This window comes from Perca fluviatilis, chromosome 11 (assembly GCF_010015445.1).
Source record: "Perca fluviatilis chromosome 11, GENO_Pfluv_1.0, whole genome shotgun sequence".
Lineage (NCBI taxonomy): Eukaryota > Metazoa > Chordata > Actinopteri > Perciformes > Percidae > Perca > Perca fluviatilis.
In genome coordinates, this window is record NC_053122.1 from 22,725,365 (window position 1) to 22,739,342 (window position 13,978).

General features: G+C 39.9%; 1 protein-coding gene across 1 annotated transcript in view; it reads right to left on the reverse strand.

Moving 5' to 3' along the window:
• Positions 1 to 12,884, reverse strand: part of LOC120568657 (tensin-3-like) — a 34,785-nt gene extending 21,901 nt beyond the window's left edge. Inside the window, exons 1-10 of the mRNA XM_039816311.1 lie at positions 12,509 to 12,884; positions 4,717 to 4,884; positions 4,428 to 4,478; positions 4,046 to 4,168; positions 3,524 to 3,588; positions 2,400 to 2,483; positions 1,053 to 1,165; positions 499 to 559; positions 249 to 324; positions 31 to 160 (exon numbers count right to left, since the gene is read on the reverse strand). Coding sequence (XP_039672245.1) covers positions 31 to 160; positions 249 to 324; positions 499 to 559; positions 1,053 to 1,165; positions 2,400 to 2,483; positions 3,524 to 3,588; positions 4,046 to 4,168; positions 4,428 to 4,478; positions 4,717 to 4,866 — 853 coding nt within the window. The 5' untranslated portion in view covers positions 4,867 to 4,884; positions 12,509 to 12,884. The remainder of the gene's footprint in view (positions 1 to 30; positions 161 to 248; positions 325 to 498; positions 560 to 1,052; positions 1,166 to 2,399; positions 2,484 to 3,523; positions 3,589 to 4,045; positions 4,169 to 4,427; positions 4,479 to 4,716; positions 4,885 to 12,508) is intronic.
• Between the last annotated feature and the right edge of the window lie 1,094 nt (positions 12,885 to 13,978).

The following is a 13,978-nucleotide window of genomic DNA, read 5'->3' on the forward strand; positions in this document are numbered from 1 at the left end:
GACCTGCTCTCAGGGGGTTTTCAGGTCTACCTTTGTTGGCAGTCTCCATGTCCTCTTTTTCAAACATCAGGTTGTAGCCCTGCACTGCTCCCGTGTGGAACTGCAGCCGGAAAATAACTTCACGATCGGAAGTTACGTCACCCTTGTGATAGCATTTAATCTGCAAAAGAAAATACATAAACTGTTGTTATTACTACAATCAATACTGATGTCAGAAACTTTGAAAAGGCTTATTTTTTTCTTTCTACCATGATGTCTCCTTTTAGGAGCTGGGCAGGCTCCAGGGTAATGCATACACGGTCTCTGTGGCCTGGACCAATGTGACTGAAACAAAAACAACAGAGCAGTGATTTAAAGTGAGTTTGGAAGCAATCACAGATATTTACAGAAAGCACTAAGTCAGCATTAAAGTTAGTAAAACAAAGAGGATTTCATTTCATGTATTCCAATATTCTTGGAAGCAAACAAACTACTGTACCACATGTAAAAGCTACTTACTAGATTCCAGATGAATACACTGCTTGCATTCCCTGGTAAACCTTGATGTACGGACGACATACTGAAAAGAAAAAAGATAAATTCTCAAATAAATAATAGTTAATAACATGGCATTAAGTAGCCTGTTAGGATAATATATTCATGAGTAGCTTCTCAGATTGTTTTGCTCACAGCAAGTGTAATAAGCAGTTGTTGAGAGAAAGGGATTTCAGCTCCACGATGTGACGAAGACCTGTGTCGTTTCAGTGAAATTAGTAAAAACAGCTATTTACATGCAAACATGGGAGTGAATTCCCATGGGTTTACTGGGAACTTACAAAGAAGTTCTTCTCTTCAGTTCTGTTTATGTAAATGCCTCTATCTGTCTGAGCATGTGTGTGTGTGTGTGTGTTTGAAAAAGAGAACGATATAAAGTACAGATAAGTCTCCATCTTGTTTACTGCTCCAGCTCTGATGTGGTTATGTCTGGGTTCTTTTATGCCGTCATGGTGGCAGCCACTGTATATTCATTGGGAGTTGCAGCTGTGTATAGTGGTAAACAATATGAGTTTAACCTCCAGTGGCGTCGAAGTTTGGGATCCCATGAAGGATGACGCAGTGTAGGAACAAGGGTGAGGCATTGATCTTCATGGATCCACTTAGAAGACTGTTGAGGATCCAAACATACCTGACATGAAAGAACAGAGATGGATGTAAATAACACACAGGACTGACTATTGGAAGTAATTCCCACAAGCCAAAAACATGCTAAATATCAAGGGTAGTACATGTTTTTTAGGACAATCCGAAATGTGTCAGATAGACTTATTTTTTTTATTCAGATATTTACTGACCACAACTTTGCAAATTTTAGACTGTATTTTACTAAAGGCAACGTTCTTAGAGAACTGCTTGTGTTAAAGGGGTACTCCACAGCAAAAGACATTGCTCATAATTAGTGAAACACAGGGCCGAGATAAACAGGCTTTGAATCCCTAGTGTGGGGGCAACTTCCACAGACACTGGATCCTACACTTCCCATAATGCAACTTGATGACATTTTTTTATTAGACCCTCCTTGCCTGGCAAATGTTCACATCTTGTGAGTAACTCCAGCCTTGCATACAAAAAATGGTAATCTACAAGCCCAAACGAAGATTACCATGGTGACATCACTTTGACATCACCAGGGTTATATTTCTCAGACTTAACAATAGTTTACATTTTGGAAAATTACTCTTATTCCCTATATAGTTAGTTGAGAAGATCTATACCACTCTCGTGTCTTTACGTTGAATGTGAAGCTAGGCAGCAGCCGGTTGGCTTCATATTCTAGCAGCTAGCTGTGTTCCCCTTTTTCAGTCTCCATTTCCTTTAAATCAACATTTAAAATTTGAAAAGATTGGCTTCTTTTATTAAATGATAAAAAGGGTTTTACAGCAAAACATGTTTATATTCCTCACAGCAAAGAATTGCAAAAAGTACCGTCTTGGTTTTGGTACCGTAACTCAGATATCAAATGTACATTGCTATCAAGACGTTTTCATCTGCCATGTTGTAATTGCTAAAGGTTTACCTCACATAAACTTGGGGTGACAAGAAAATTTAGAGGAACTGGAAGAAAAGAATTTGGAGAAACCAGTTCTATCTGAGAGCAATCAGTGTAAGCGATGATGATTCACAGTGATACACAGCATTAAGATGTCACCATGGGGTCCCATTCTCATTACAATGATCCACAATGACGGGCTTTTCAGTAAAAAAATAAATAAAAAATAGACAAACCGCACCAGGACTTGTAAAGTTTTGTATTGAATCAGGTGGGTCTGGGACATGAATGTGTTTTCAGAGCATCAGTCAAACAACACATGGTTAGGAGCATGTTGCTATACAGAAGGGCGTGTTCAAGTTTTGGTTCTTACCGTTTCTGCGAAGGTGTCATCAGAGCTGAAACCTTATCATCGTAGTATTTCCTCATCGCAAAGCGGTCCAATGCCTGATCAGCACTTTGAGGGAGACAGTGAGACACATTAAACACTTTGGGTAATTATGACTCAAGAGAGAGATTACACTCTGTTGCACTATAATTGAATAGTGTTAACCCTAACTTAAATTAGGACAACACACACACACATGCATAAACATGCATAATGGACAAGAGTGAAAGTAAGCGGAGAGACAGGGGATTCCAGCAGAGAGGAAGAGAATGCCAGCCTTAAGTAAACAAGGAAGGGGAGAAGAGGACAGAGAGAGGCCAGAGTGTGTGCACAGCTCTGCTATTCAGACAGACCTAAAACCAACAGGCACTGGAGCCTTTTCACCACAGCTCTGTTTCTCTCTCGCGGACCCTCTCCCTCTGCCCCCTCCCATGAATCTATTCCATTGTAAATCCACCTCATTGTTTTCCTATCTCTTTCTCTACTTCTTCTTGCCCTCTGTCTTTCACATTCGCCTTACCGGCCCGGTCTTCCCCAGTGGGACGCAAACACTAAGGGAAGCGGAATCTAAATCGAAGGCTGATGTGCGCTCATGCCACAATGACTGCTGTGTGAAGAGAGGATCTACATAGTAGTATAACACCAGGCCGCCTCTCCTAATGTTTGCTGCATGTCTTTACTTTAGGACTTAGACAATGACAATGGTTAGAAAATTAGAAATCGGGTTCCTTCATGAATAGATTTCATGAAACTGAGACTGTGGCCAGAAGCTATTGCAGTAACTAGCTTGTTTCCAAGTTGATTCATGCAATTCAATACGGGGTGATTCATGGCTTAAATTGTGTGGTTTCCCTTTGAGTTTAGAAGAAGTGACTTTTCTTTGACTCCGTCTGATTCACCTTGACCCTGAATTAAAGCAGGTAAATAAATCTGCCGCGGTTAGGCAATGACATTTCTTGTGGTCTACGGAATAAGTCTTCATGAACTGTTGTGGGTTGTTGTTGCCGCCAAGTGAGTGGGTGCACTCATATTATAATAAATCCTGAATTCCGAGGAAACTATGGCATTTATAGTAAACCAACATGAAAATGTTACACATTAGTGGTTACCTGGCAGATACGTCGGTGAAATGCACAAAGGATGAGATAACGACACCAATTCGACCCTTGCCACCCTGAAGAAACAAGAGAGGACAGAAGAGGATTTACTACACACGCAGTAAAACTCTAAAGTTTTAAAAGGCACCAAATACTTATTTTCTAAATAATTTTCTTATTGTAAGTGATGGGATCGTACATAAACACAGAATTCTCTGCCAAAATTAGAAGATTATTGGTTATTTCACACAAATCTGTATCTCTGCATCTGTATCTTTGAAGCAAGCATGGCTTATTTAGAAAAAGGCAGTCACTTATTTCCATCCACCTATTAGAATTGAGCTATTTTCGAATCAGAATATGATGTCATGAATACTCAATGTCATAGAGAAATACTTAAAATAAACTATGTTTTCAGGGGTTTAAACAACAAAAAAGGACTAAGGACAAAATAATTACAACGTTGGAGTAATTGCTTGATTATTAATGGAAAACTGAGACACAGCTGATACAACACAACCTGTAGATGCTCACCCTGCAGTGTATAACCACCACATGAAGGGGGTCAGCATTGAGCCAGCTCTCCATTGCCTTACAGATGGTGCAGATCTTATCCAGAGGCGGAGCATGCATGTCGGGCCAGCCTGTATCTAGAGTCTGAAAACACATTACTCATTGTAAACAGACACAGTAGAACTCTATACAGTTATCCAGTACCAATCAATATTATACTGTTTACTGTAGCTGGGTAGACAAAGTTGATCAAAGAGGCTGAACAGAGGTCTTTTGCCGTTGAAATAAATTGTATTTATTTTCGAAACTGATGGATATTGATATGTATACTCATCCTGCTACAACTTTTTATTATTAATTTGTGCTTATTTTATGTAGATGACACAATGTCACATAAACTTACCTTGGGGTTCATTTTAGTGAGATCATGTCTTTTCTCTGACAAGTTGATAATCTAAAGAGAACATACAAGACAGCCCATGACTTAAAATGTTGTCTCTAAGATTATTACATTATGCTTTAACACTGATTCTTACATCAGGTTGAGTGAACAATTAACTATGCACTCTGAGATCAATACTCAATATCCCATGAAAGCCCATCAGCCCTGACATCAATACTGTTTGGACTTTGACACTTCAGCTTTGACATTTCAAGGTGAGACAGCGAGCAGCACACGGACAAGCACTGACCAGGTAATTATCTGCATGCTTGGACTTGAGCATTCGTGTGACATCCTTCAGGTTGTGAGAGTAGATCTCCTCTGTGCACCCACGGGGGAAGGACACAGCGATGATGCGTTCTGTGATGTACGTCAGGTCGAGTTCATATCCCTCCTCCATCCTGAATCCTGGGGCTTACTGTTAAAAACATCAAAGCAGAGACACATGTGGCTCAGGCCCTTCAAAACCTCACACCATTCCCACTTAGAGCAGGTGACTTTGCTCAAGTCAATATTTGATGGCCTAAAAAGGCCAAAGTCCTCAGCTTTAGTCATTGTTTCCAAGTTTGCTGCAGATATCTTTAGAGAATGGCCTCTATTTCAGATTGTATGACAGAGGATGTCTTGTTTGTGCAGAAACGGTCAACAGTGTGAGTCACAAACACTGTAGAACAGTGAACAGGTTGAAACAAAACAATATATCAAGGGCTTTTAACATGAGTGCCACTTATCTCTACTGCAAAAAGAGATACAGTGCAGTGGTATCAGAAATTGAACACCAGCAATCTAGTACCCAATGTCAGTCAGTCGGAGAAACAATGACAAAGACAAAAAAAAACTTTCAAAGAATTCCGGTTACAACCAGTTGCTGTAAATCCCTGAGTGATGGCGTGTCCCTGTGACCTCATGGCCATGCACTTCCTGCAGCGGTCTGGAGAGAGCCTGTCTCACCCCACCACATCCACAGACACAGGCCTTATTCTTTTATCTAGTCATCTATGTATGCTCTGCGTGTGTTGACTGGGGGCATCACTAGATCCGACACTAATAGTTTAATCTTAATAGTTTCAGCTTAATCAATAAATCAAAACAAATGAATAGTTTTAATTGAGTGAATGTGCCAAATATGTTTGTTGCTGTTTCCGGGTTATTCGTTGTGAGGATTTGCTGCTTCTCTGTTTTTTTTTATAGGATTGTCAAATTAATAAATTCTGGTATTTGGTCGAACAAAAGAAACAATTTAAAGTTGTTATTTTAGGATGTAGGAAATTAAGACTGAGGTTTTAAACTATTAACTGACATTTAATGGAATACAAACATTTACTATTCTAAAAAGTATTTTTTTATCCTTGACAAAATCTGATATATTGTTGGACTGATTTGCAAATATTGCACAACAAATACATATAAACATGTATTATATTGTTGTATTATATATTATTCTATATTATATTTTATGTTATTATATTGCTGTTCTATACTGTATATTATGTTATGGTATACTGTTTTATTACATTACTGCATGTACTATGTCTTATTTTATATCCATACAGACAAATAATATGATCAAGTATCATTACGTGATCGTAAAATATATTATTCTGGTGTATGCTGTTATAGTGGATCATATTACATACTGTATACTATACTTTGCGGCTACTAATCACACAACTTTGTCACTTCACTTGGAACATTATTGCAATATTAGTTGCAGTACACTGTGGATACTGCTTGCCTTATAGTTTTGAGTTTAATTGCTCTTGCATAGTTCCTATTTTTTATTTCTATTTCGTATTTCTTTTTTTATCTACTTTAAAGTTAATTTTTTTCATTTCATTTATTTTATCAGTACTTATTATTGTATATTTTATAAATATATTAGATTATTGTCAATAAAGCAAACCAAACCAAATCCTACCTTTTGAGTGAGCCAGAATTAGGCTGTATGTCAAGGACTTAAAAAAACAACTTATCTATACTCCTTTGTAGCATTTTTAAGAGATAACTGATCAATAGAGCTTGATACATGTTTCAGATTTCACACAAATACAAGCACACACTCCCACAAACAGAAACACATTCCTTAAGCTGCCAAAGATATCATCATCCTTCTTAAATGACTCCAAATGTTTGTTGTGATTAAATGACCCACAGTCAAAAATGTGTCCGTCAATTAAGTCTGCAATGACTGCAGGCTACTGCCCAACACTTCGAAGGGGGCCAGAGAGGGAGCCATAAACCAGGGACAGTGCATGGCTTAAACCAACCCTCAGAGCGGAATGAAAGAGGCCATGTGTATGAAGAGGTCATCACTCGGGGAAACAGGGCTGGGTGTTTTGTGAGTGTGTGTGTGTTGGTAGACGTGGTGGGAGCGGGGGGGAAGAGGTCCTCAGGGATTGTTGGAACTAATGGCGGGGTTAGTCTATTTCCCCCGAGACTCTAAGGAAAAACTGTTGACTAATGGGAAATTAATGAACAGGTCAGCCAGTACTTAGGCTCTGTGTCTCTCCAGGGCAGGGGCATGGGAAGAAGGCGTAGTAATGTTTTGGAAGTGTCTGCACCAACTAGAGATGGGAAGGATATCTAACCAAACCATACCTCCGTGTGACCCAGGAGTGTGAAAATATGTACTTAATTAATTTAATAGGGGTGCACGATTCAGAAAATGTAACGATTCGATATTGATTTTTAGGCTCAAGATTCGATTCGAAAACGATTCTTGATTTAAAAAAAACGATTCACGGGCGCCCGGATAGCTCCGTTGGTGGAGCGGGCGCCCATATAGAGGTTTAGGGCCAGGGTTCGAATCAGACCTGCGGCCCTTTGCTGCATGTCATTCCCCCCTCTCTCTCCCCTTTCATGTCTTCTGCGGTCCTATCCAAATAAAAGGCTGAAAAAGCCCCAAAACCCGATTCACAGTATGTAAATGTAGTTAGTTTTCCCATGTGATTGGAGTAGACATACAATTGAAACAATTTTTGGAATTCTATGAATCGATTTTGAATCGGTAGAGCTTGAAATGCAATACAAATGTGAATCGTTTTTTTTTTTGCACACCCCTATAATTTAGGTGTCTTTTTTTTAAGTTTGACACTGGGAAATACACTTATTAATTTGCTTTCATGCCAAGAGTTAGATGAAAAGATTGTTACCACTCTCATGTCTGTGCTGTAAAAATTAAGCTTAACGTTACTGCCAGTAGCCAGGTATCTTAGTTAGCATAAAGACTGGAAACAGCTAGACTGGCTCTGTCCATACCTAGGTAACACCTCCCTACAAGCACGCAGCTTAGCACGTTTAATACATACAAAAACCAAAGTACGGGGGGTTATGTGCTGGACTCTTTCTTGGTCGTGTCTAGATGGTATGCAAAGATTTGCGAGAGTCTTACCAGATGGTTAAGGTTAGGCATTGACCTTGAATGGTTAAGGTTAGGAGCATAGTGCGTTGGGCAGCGAGTGTCCCGCATGTTTTCACAAATCTAAGGTTAACATCTGGAAACGACTCTTTTTCTTAGCTGGGCGCAGTAACTTCCTACTTAATTGCTTACGTCAAGAAATAGTCTGGCACGTGACCACTCCCTTTTTTTCCACTTTCGTTTTTGCATGTGCTATAGGCTGACTTTGCTGTTATCCCCTGTTTCCAGACTTTACGCTAAGCTAAGTTAAGCTAAGCTAACCAGCTGTTTGCTGTAGCTTTCTATGTAAAAGGACAGATATGAGTCTTCTAATCTAACTCTCTGCAAGAGAGTAAAAAAGCTTAAAAAGTCAAACTATTAACGGACATAGGCTAACTATTTTCAAGGTAACTAAACAAAGAGAAATAAAGGTTTCAACCAACTCAAATAAAACCCATAAAGATGCACAAAACGAGCCAATATAAAATTTTAAAGTAAATTGTAAAAATTCTAAACATTATCATGCAGTTTATTAATTTGTCATGAAGCATTCATGTGCAACGCTGCAGTAATAAACAACTTTTTTTTCTACTAGACCTCTCACTTCTCCCACTCATCATTCAAGCTAACATGAGTGACCTGCCCCAGCACGCACTAAAGATAATTGGTCTTTAATATGCACTGACTGCTTTTGTTCCTGGTTTGAGGCGCAGCATTAGCTCACAAAGGCAGAATACGCAGTGCCAAGGAACTACAATCCCAAGCCCACCCATGGCACTGGGAGAGCAAGGCTGGTAGAGGAGCGGGGTAGGCAGAGAGATTCGAGAAAATGGGTTGCCAGATCTACTGTGAACAAGCTGCGACAGGTTTACTGAGGTCAGGATGTTGGGGGATTAGGGTGTGTCTGGCTCCCCCAGCTCCAACCCCTCAGGTAAGAGCTTGGCTAGGCTGCGTGGGTGCTGTCAGCCACGTTCACACATGCATGACCATCACTTGGGACCAGCTCCAAATGTCTCTCTTTCAATCACCCAGAACGCTAAAAATAAGTTAATCAAACATTCCATTTATTCATAAAAGAAATGCAGGGAAGAGAGAACCAGAAGGCATACTGAAGTGCTGAGATGAAGCCTGATTCTATTTCAGAAGCCACACCCTTCACCTGGCCTGTACTGTGTGGGATCTTCCATTTTGTAGTTGCAGTTGAACCACGAGATGAAAGAAGACAGCATCATGTAATAGGACATAAACTGCAGAGACAACGGTCTTAAAATCTAGACTCAGAATCAGTTAGTCAGACCCTAAGGGTTAAATCATGACCTCATAGTTGTTTTCATTTTTGAGTGCACTGTGGTGGTAACAGTTGGCAAAACCGTTGCATGCCTGTCTGTCACAAATAATAAAGACTCTACAGAGCCTGGGGTTGAGCCACAGCAACTCAATCCATTTACGCAAAAGTTTGTTTGTATGTGAGTAGGCTGGTCGCTACTTGTCTACAGCTCTACGAATGGATTTTCCATTAGCGATTTCAGTATGGCCTTCATCGCGCAGATTGCTTTTACATATTTGTACAAACCAGTGGGAGAGGAAATAGAGTATAGAGTCTTTGTTAAATAAGAGAAAAACAAGTTTAAGGTAAAGGATAAAAAAAGTAATTGTAAAGGATTTTAAAGACGTCATGAAATGTGGATATCAACACTGCTACAATGACAAAAAAAGAAAGTTAAGCTGTAATTAACATTTGGGCTGCCACTTTTATTTTGTTATCAATCAATATGACAAGTTCTCATTACGTTAATATCAAAGCCCACCAAATGTCTCAAAGCCAACTAATATTCAATGTTATGAAGCAGAAATGCATTTAATCCTTATATTAGAGAAGCTGCAACAACCCAACTTTAGTCTAGTTTTAGCAAATAAGAGACTTAAATCTACCTAATGGACTAATCCACATTTAAATAGATTGCAAATGAGTATGAGAAGCAATGTGTTTTAAATCAATTAAAAATAACTATAATGTCCACAAACATTACGTCTGCACACATATGAAAGCAATCAAGCCATCCCCCACACACACACACACACACACACACACACACACACACACACTCTGAAATCAAACTGAATTGCTTCTGTTGGCTCCAGCTTCCATTTTATGACAACTCAAATATTTTTTATAGGTCCATTAAACTCAAATTATGTTTCTGAAATGAAAAATGGCTGTGCTGATATTCCTACTAATAGGAGAAAAAAAAGAGAGCACTAAACCCCAACTCAACACAAACTTCCTCTGCTATACACTGCAGTGCTGCTACAGCTACGGATAGAGGTCGAAATCAAAGTGGGGTGATAAAGCTCATCCAACCCAGCATGTAGGAGCTGGCTCAGGTTTGCACCTATGGAAAAAACAGCTACACATACAGTACACTTCTGTCTCTTTGGGAGACTCTGGACAGATTAATGATCTCCTAAACTGTTTGTCTGCAAACCACACTAACACCTTAAGTGCCATAAATGCTTCAGGACGTCTGGCTGCCTGTGGGGTGACTGCTGAATGGAAATGTAAAAAACAACAAAATTTTTTTACTAAATGGCTACATTTCTTCACATTAACTTTCTTTATTTGTTTGCCCAGCACATGAAAAGAACTATTAATGCCTGTTTACCAGTCCATCAAATGACTGGAACAACAGATTTGTTTCTTGCCCTTGTCATCTGGCTGTACCCTCCCCCCTCCTTTTGGTATTTAGCATTCACATCTAATAGCCACCTAATAACCTTGATACCATCAGATTCACTGTTCAAAACTGGCTTGTATTCACACTTGGCAAGAGCTCATGCCTCATACTGCGGGATAACATGTCCACAGTGACATAACGTGCTGCTTGAAGGGCCCGGAGAGGGACAAGGCCCCAGTTTGTTTCGACCTTTTCCTGTCAAGCACTTTGTATGTTTACGCTGTGCCTTTGACACCCATTCACTGCTGAAGAATTGAAATAAACAAAACCATGAGAACTATTGAAAAAAATGGGTAATTTTAGTAAGTTTATTTAGTAACTCTGGAACTCTAACGTGTATTTGTCCCACATTTTCATGAGATATGTTGAAGGGAATAAAAATGACAGCCCTGGGCAAATCTGTGCACCCTTAAGGCTCCTAAAGTACTCCCTAATTACCGTTTTCTATCCCAAGGTCATAGTGGAATGCGTTCCAAAATGGATTACGTTCCCACTCTCACGCTCTCATTCCCTCCATCTCTCGCTTTTTTGCTGTTCTTTCCTCTGGTTATTGCTTCCCTTCTCCTTCCTTCTCCAGGTATCCTTCTCTCCGTTTAATGGCTTACACATGTCAGCCAAGTGGCCGTGGCACTGCTGTGACAAAGTGAAATACCCCAGTGCTCCGTCCATGCTGTTCCTCCCAGGGTTAGATCACAGCGTTCTTCTTAAAGTACACAACCCCAACCCTCTGCCAACCCACCTGTCTAAACCACACTATCAGGATCCCCATTCATCTGTCACCCTACCAGAGCTTTGTAATTACCGCCTGACATTTTGGGTTTCTGTCACACATTTATTTCGCCTTGAGGGGCGAGATATTGTTCACACGACTCTGACCTCAAAATAGAACCACCAACAAAAACTATAATTGCCAGTTCAAAAATGTTTCTCCTGACTCGATGGGTCTGTAATTAAAGCTAATCTCGAAAAAGTTTAGCCTGCAAAATGTTTGAAATAACCTGCATGGTTAATGTTGCTTGAAAGAAAGGTACACAAGAGGGTGTAAATGCAGGTGTGTGTCTGATTTCCAAGCAAGGGAGGGACTGATTTTCAGGTGAAGAAGGCTGTAGCTGTTATGATGTAAGGACGCTTGTACATGTCATCAACAATGGCTGCCTGAGAAGCATAGCCCTAGGGCCACAAATACCACACAGCAGCTGTAGCTCATAGAAAAAAGCCATACTCTCTCGTTCTGATTGTCTCCATCATGTATCCACTGACCAAGGAATCCAAACAGTCAACAAAAGGTTTCTTTTGGAACTTTACAGACAACTGGTTACAAGTCTTCCACAAGAATGGCCCCATATGTTTCACATTAAAAGCCCAACAGTACACCAGAGCCCACAACAGCAAGGAGCCCTAAATTATAGCCATTATATTTATAAAAAAAAAAACTAAACAAAACAACTACACACAGTTCATTGAGAAATACATTTAAAAGCTAAAAAGACCCAAAGAGTTCAAGCCAAGCTTTAGGGAGTTCAATTAAAAAGCTCTAAATAATACTTCTTCACATTGAAAAGAAACAAAAATACAGTGCTTTGTCAGTTTGAATGAGTCTCTTCTCTGTCTTCAGAGTGCTGCTGGAGCACGCGCGCACACACACACACACACACACACACACACACACACACACACACACACACACACACACACACACACACACACACCTGGTTTTAGTAGGATTCTGAGCCAAAGTCAATACAGAGTGCAGTGCCCTGTTTTGCACTTGGAATAAATGGGCAAACTCAATGAAATGAGGGAGAAAAAAAAGGGGAATCAGTGTGTGGAAGTCTAATCCTGCTTTTAAGTAGCTACTGACCAGCCCGACTTTAAAAAACCCTCCCTTGCTAAAGATAGACGTGGCTTACCTTTTCAACCTGAAAGCGAGTAACGTTACTGTGGTTCTTCTTCTTTTTTCTCCTCTGTGTCCCTTTGTCAGTCCGAGCTGCAGGAAGAGAAAGAGTGGGGTGAAGTCCTGATCAAAGAGCCGAGCTCTGCCCGTCATACAGGCTTAGTGCAGGCTGGGAGGCTCATTTTCCTCTGCTGGAATGTGCTCTCAGCTGGACCCGGTGCTCCCCTCGGCTTTTCTGCGGCTGCCGGTGATAAAATGGAAGCCTTTGCACGGTTCTTGAACTACTGTTGCTGCCTGCTGTTGCTGCTCAGCCCCCCCAGCACACTTCCTCCTCCAGTCCAGGCTGCTGCTGCTACAGCCGCCACAAGTCCTGGCATGGGATAGTCCTCCCACTGCGCCGCTAGGGCTGTCTCCCTTGTTCCCTCCCCCTTCCACCCTACCTCCCCTCTCTGCGGCCTCCTCCCTCTGCCTGTCTCCATTTGTTCTCACCCAGACTTCCTCCACCCCCCCCCCCCCAAGACATTTAATCACATAGTAATAAACATATTAGCCTATTCTTACGTATTTTTTTGCATTTCATACTATCCTACTATAGGCTGCATCACCCAAATCAAAGATTTAGGCCTAATAGGCTGTGTTAAGTCAAGTCAGTTTGTTCATGTAGCCCAAAATCACAAATTTTCCCCAAAGGGCTATAATTAGATTAGATAAGATTCAACTTATATATAGGGCTGGGCAATATGGAGAAAATCAAATATCACGATATTTTTGACCAAATACCTCGATATCGATACCGCAACGATATTGTTGTGTTGACTATTGGTGCTTTCATAAAATATTTACACAATGAGATTTTTGATAAATAATCATCAGTAATATGGATATAATGACTAAGGGGGCAAAGGCAAATAATAGAACAGCTAGAACAAGTCTGGTAAGTTCATAAAATGACATCACTTTACTGTAATGCAGCCTTTAAAACCAGGAAAAGACAACACTTATGTCATATTATATTAAAATATCCAAAATGTAAGATGATATCCAGTCTCATATCACGATATCGATATAATAGATATATTGTCCAGCTCTACCCTTTATGTATGTTTATGTTTGAAACTTTGTACATTATGTCAATTTTGTCAATTTTTTTAACTTTTTGATTCATTGGTATAATAATAATAATATGGCCTACATAAATATGTTAGCAATAATAGAGTTGGGTTTACCCTGTTTTGGCCGAAATGCACTTGACCTATCCAAGTATGATGACTTCGTAAATGACTGCCTTTTATTGTTCAAATGATATTCATCAGGTTTATCTAGTGTAGTAAAACGTCCAAATTTCCAGATCGAGGTGTCTGGACACGCAGTTAAAATATCTTTAGGCTACAAGAAAAACATGCTTGATCCTTTATATGTAATTCTTGGTTATCAGTACCTTTATTTATTTATTTATCAGTAGGCTATACGAGACCATTATAATCAA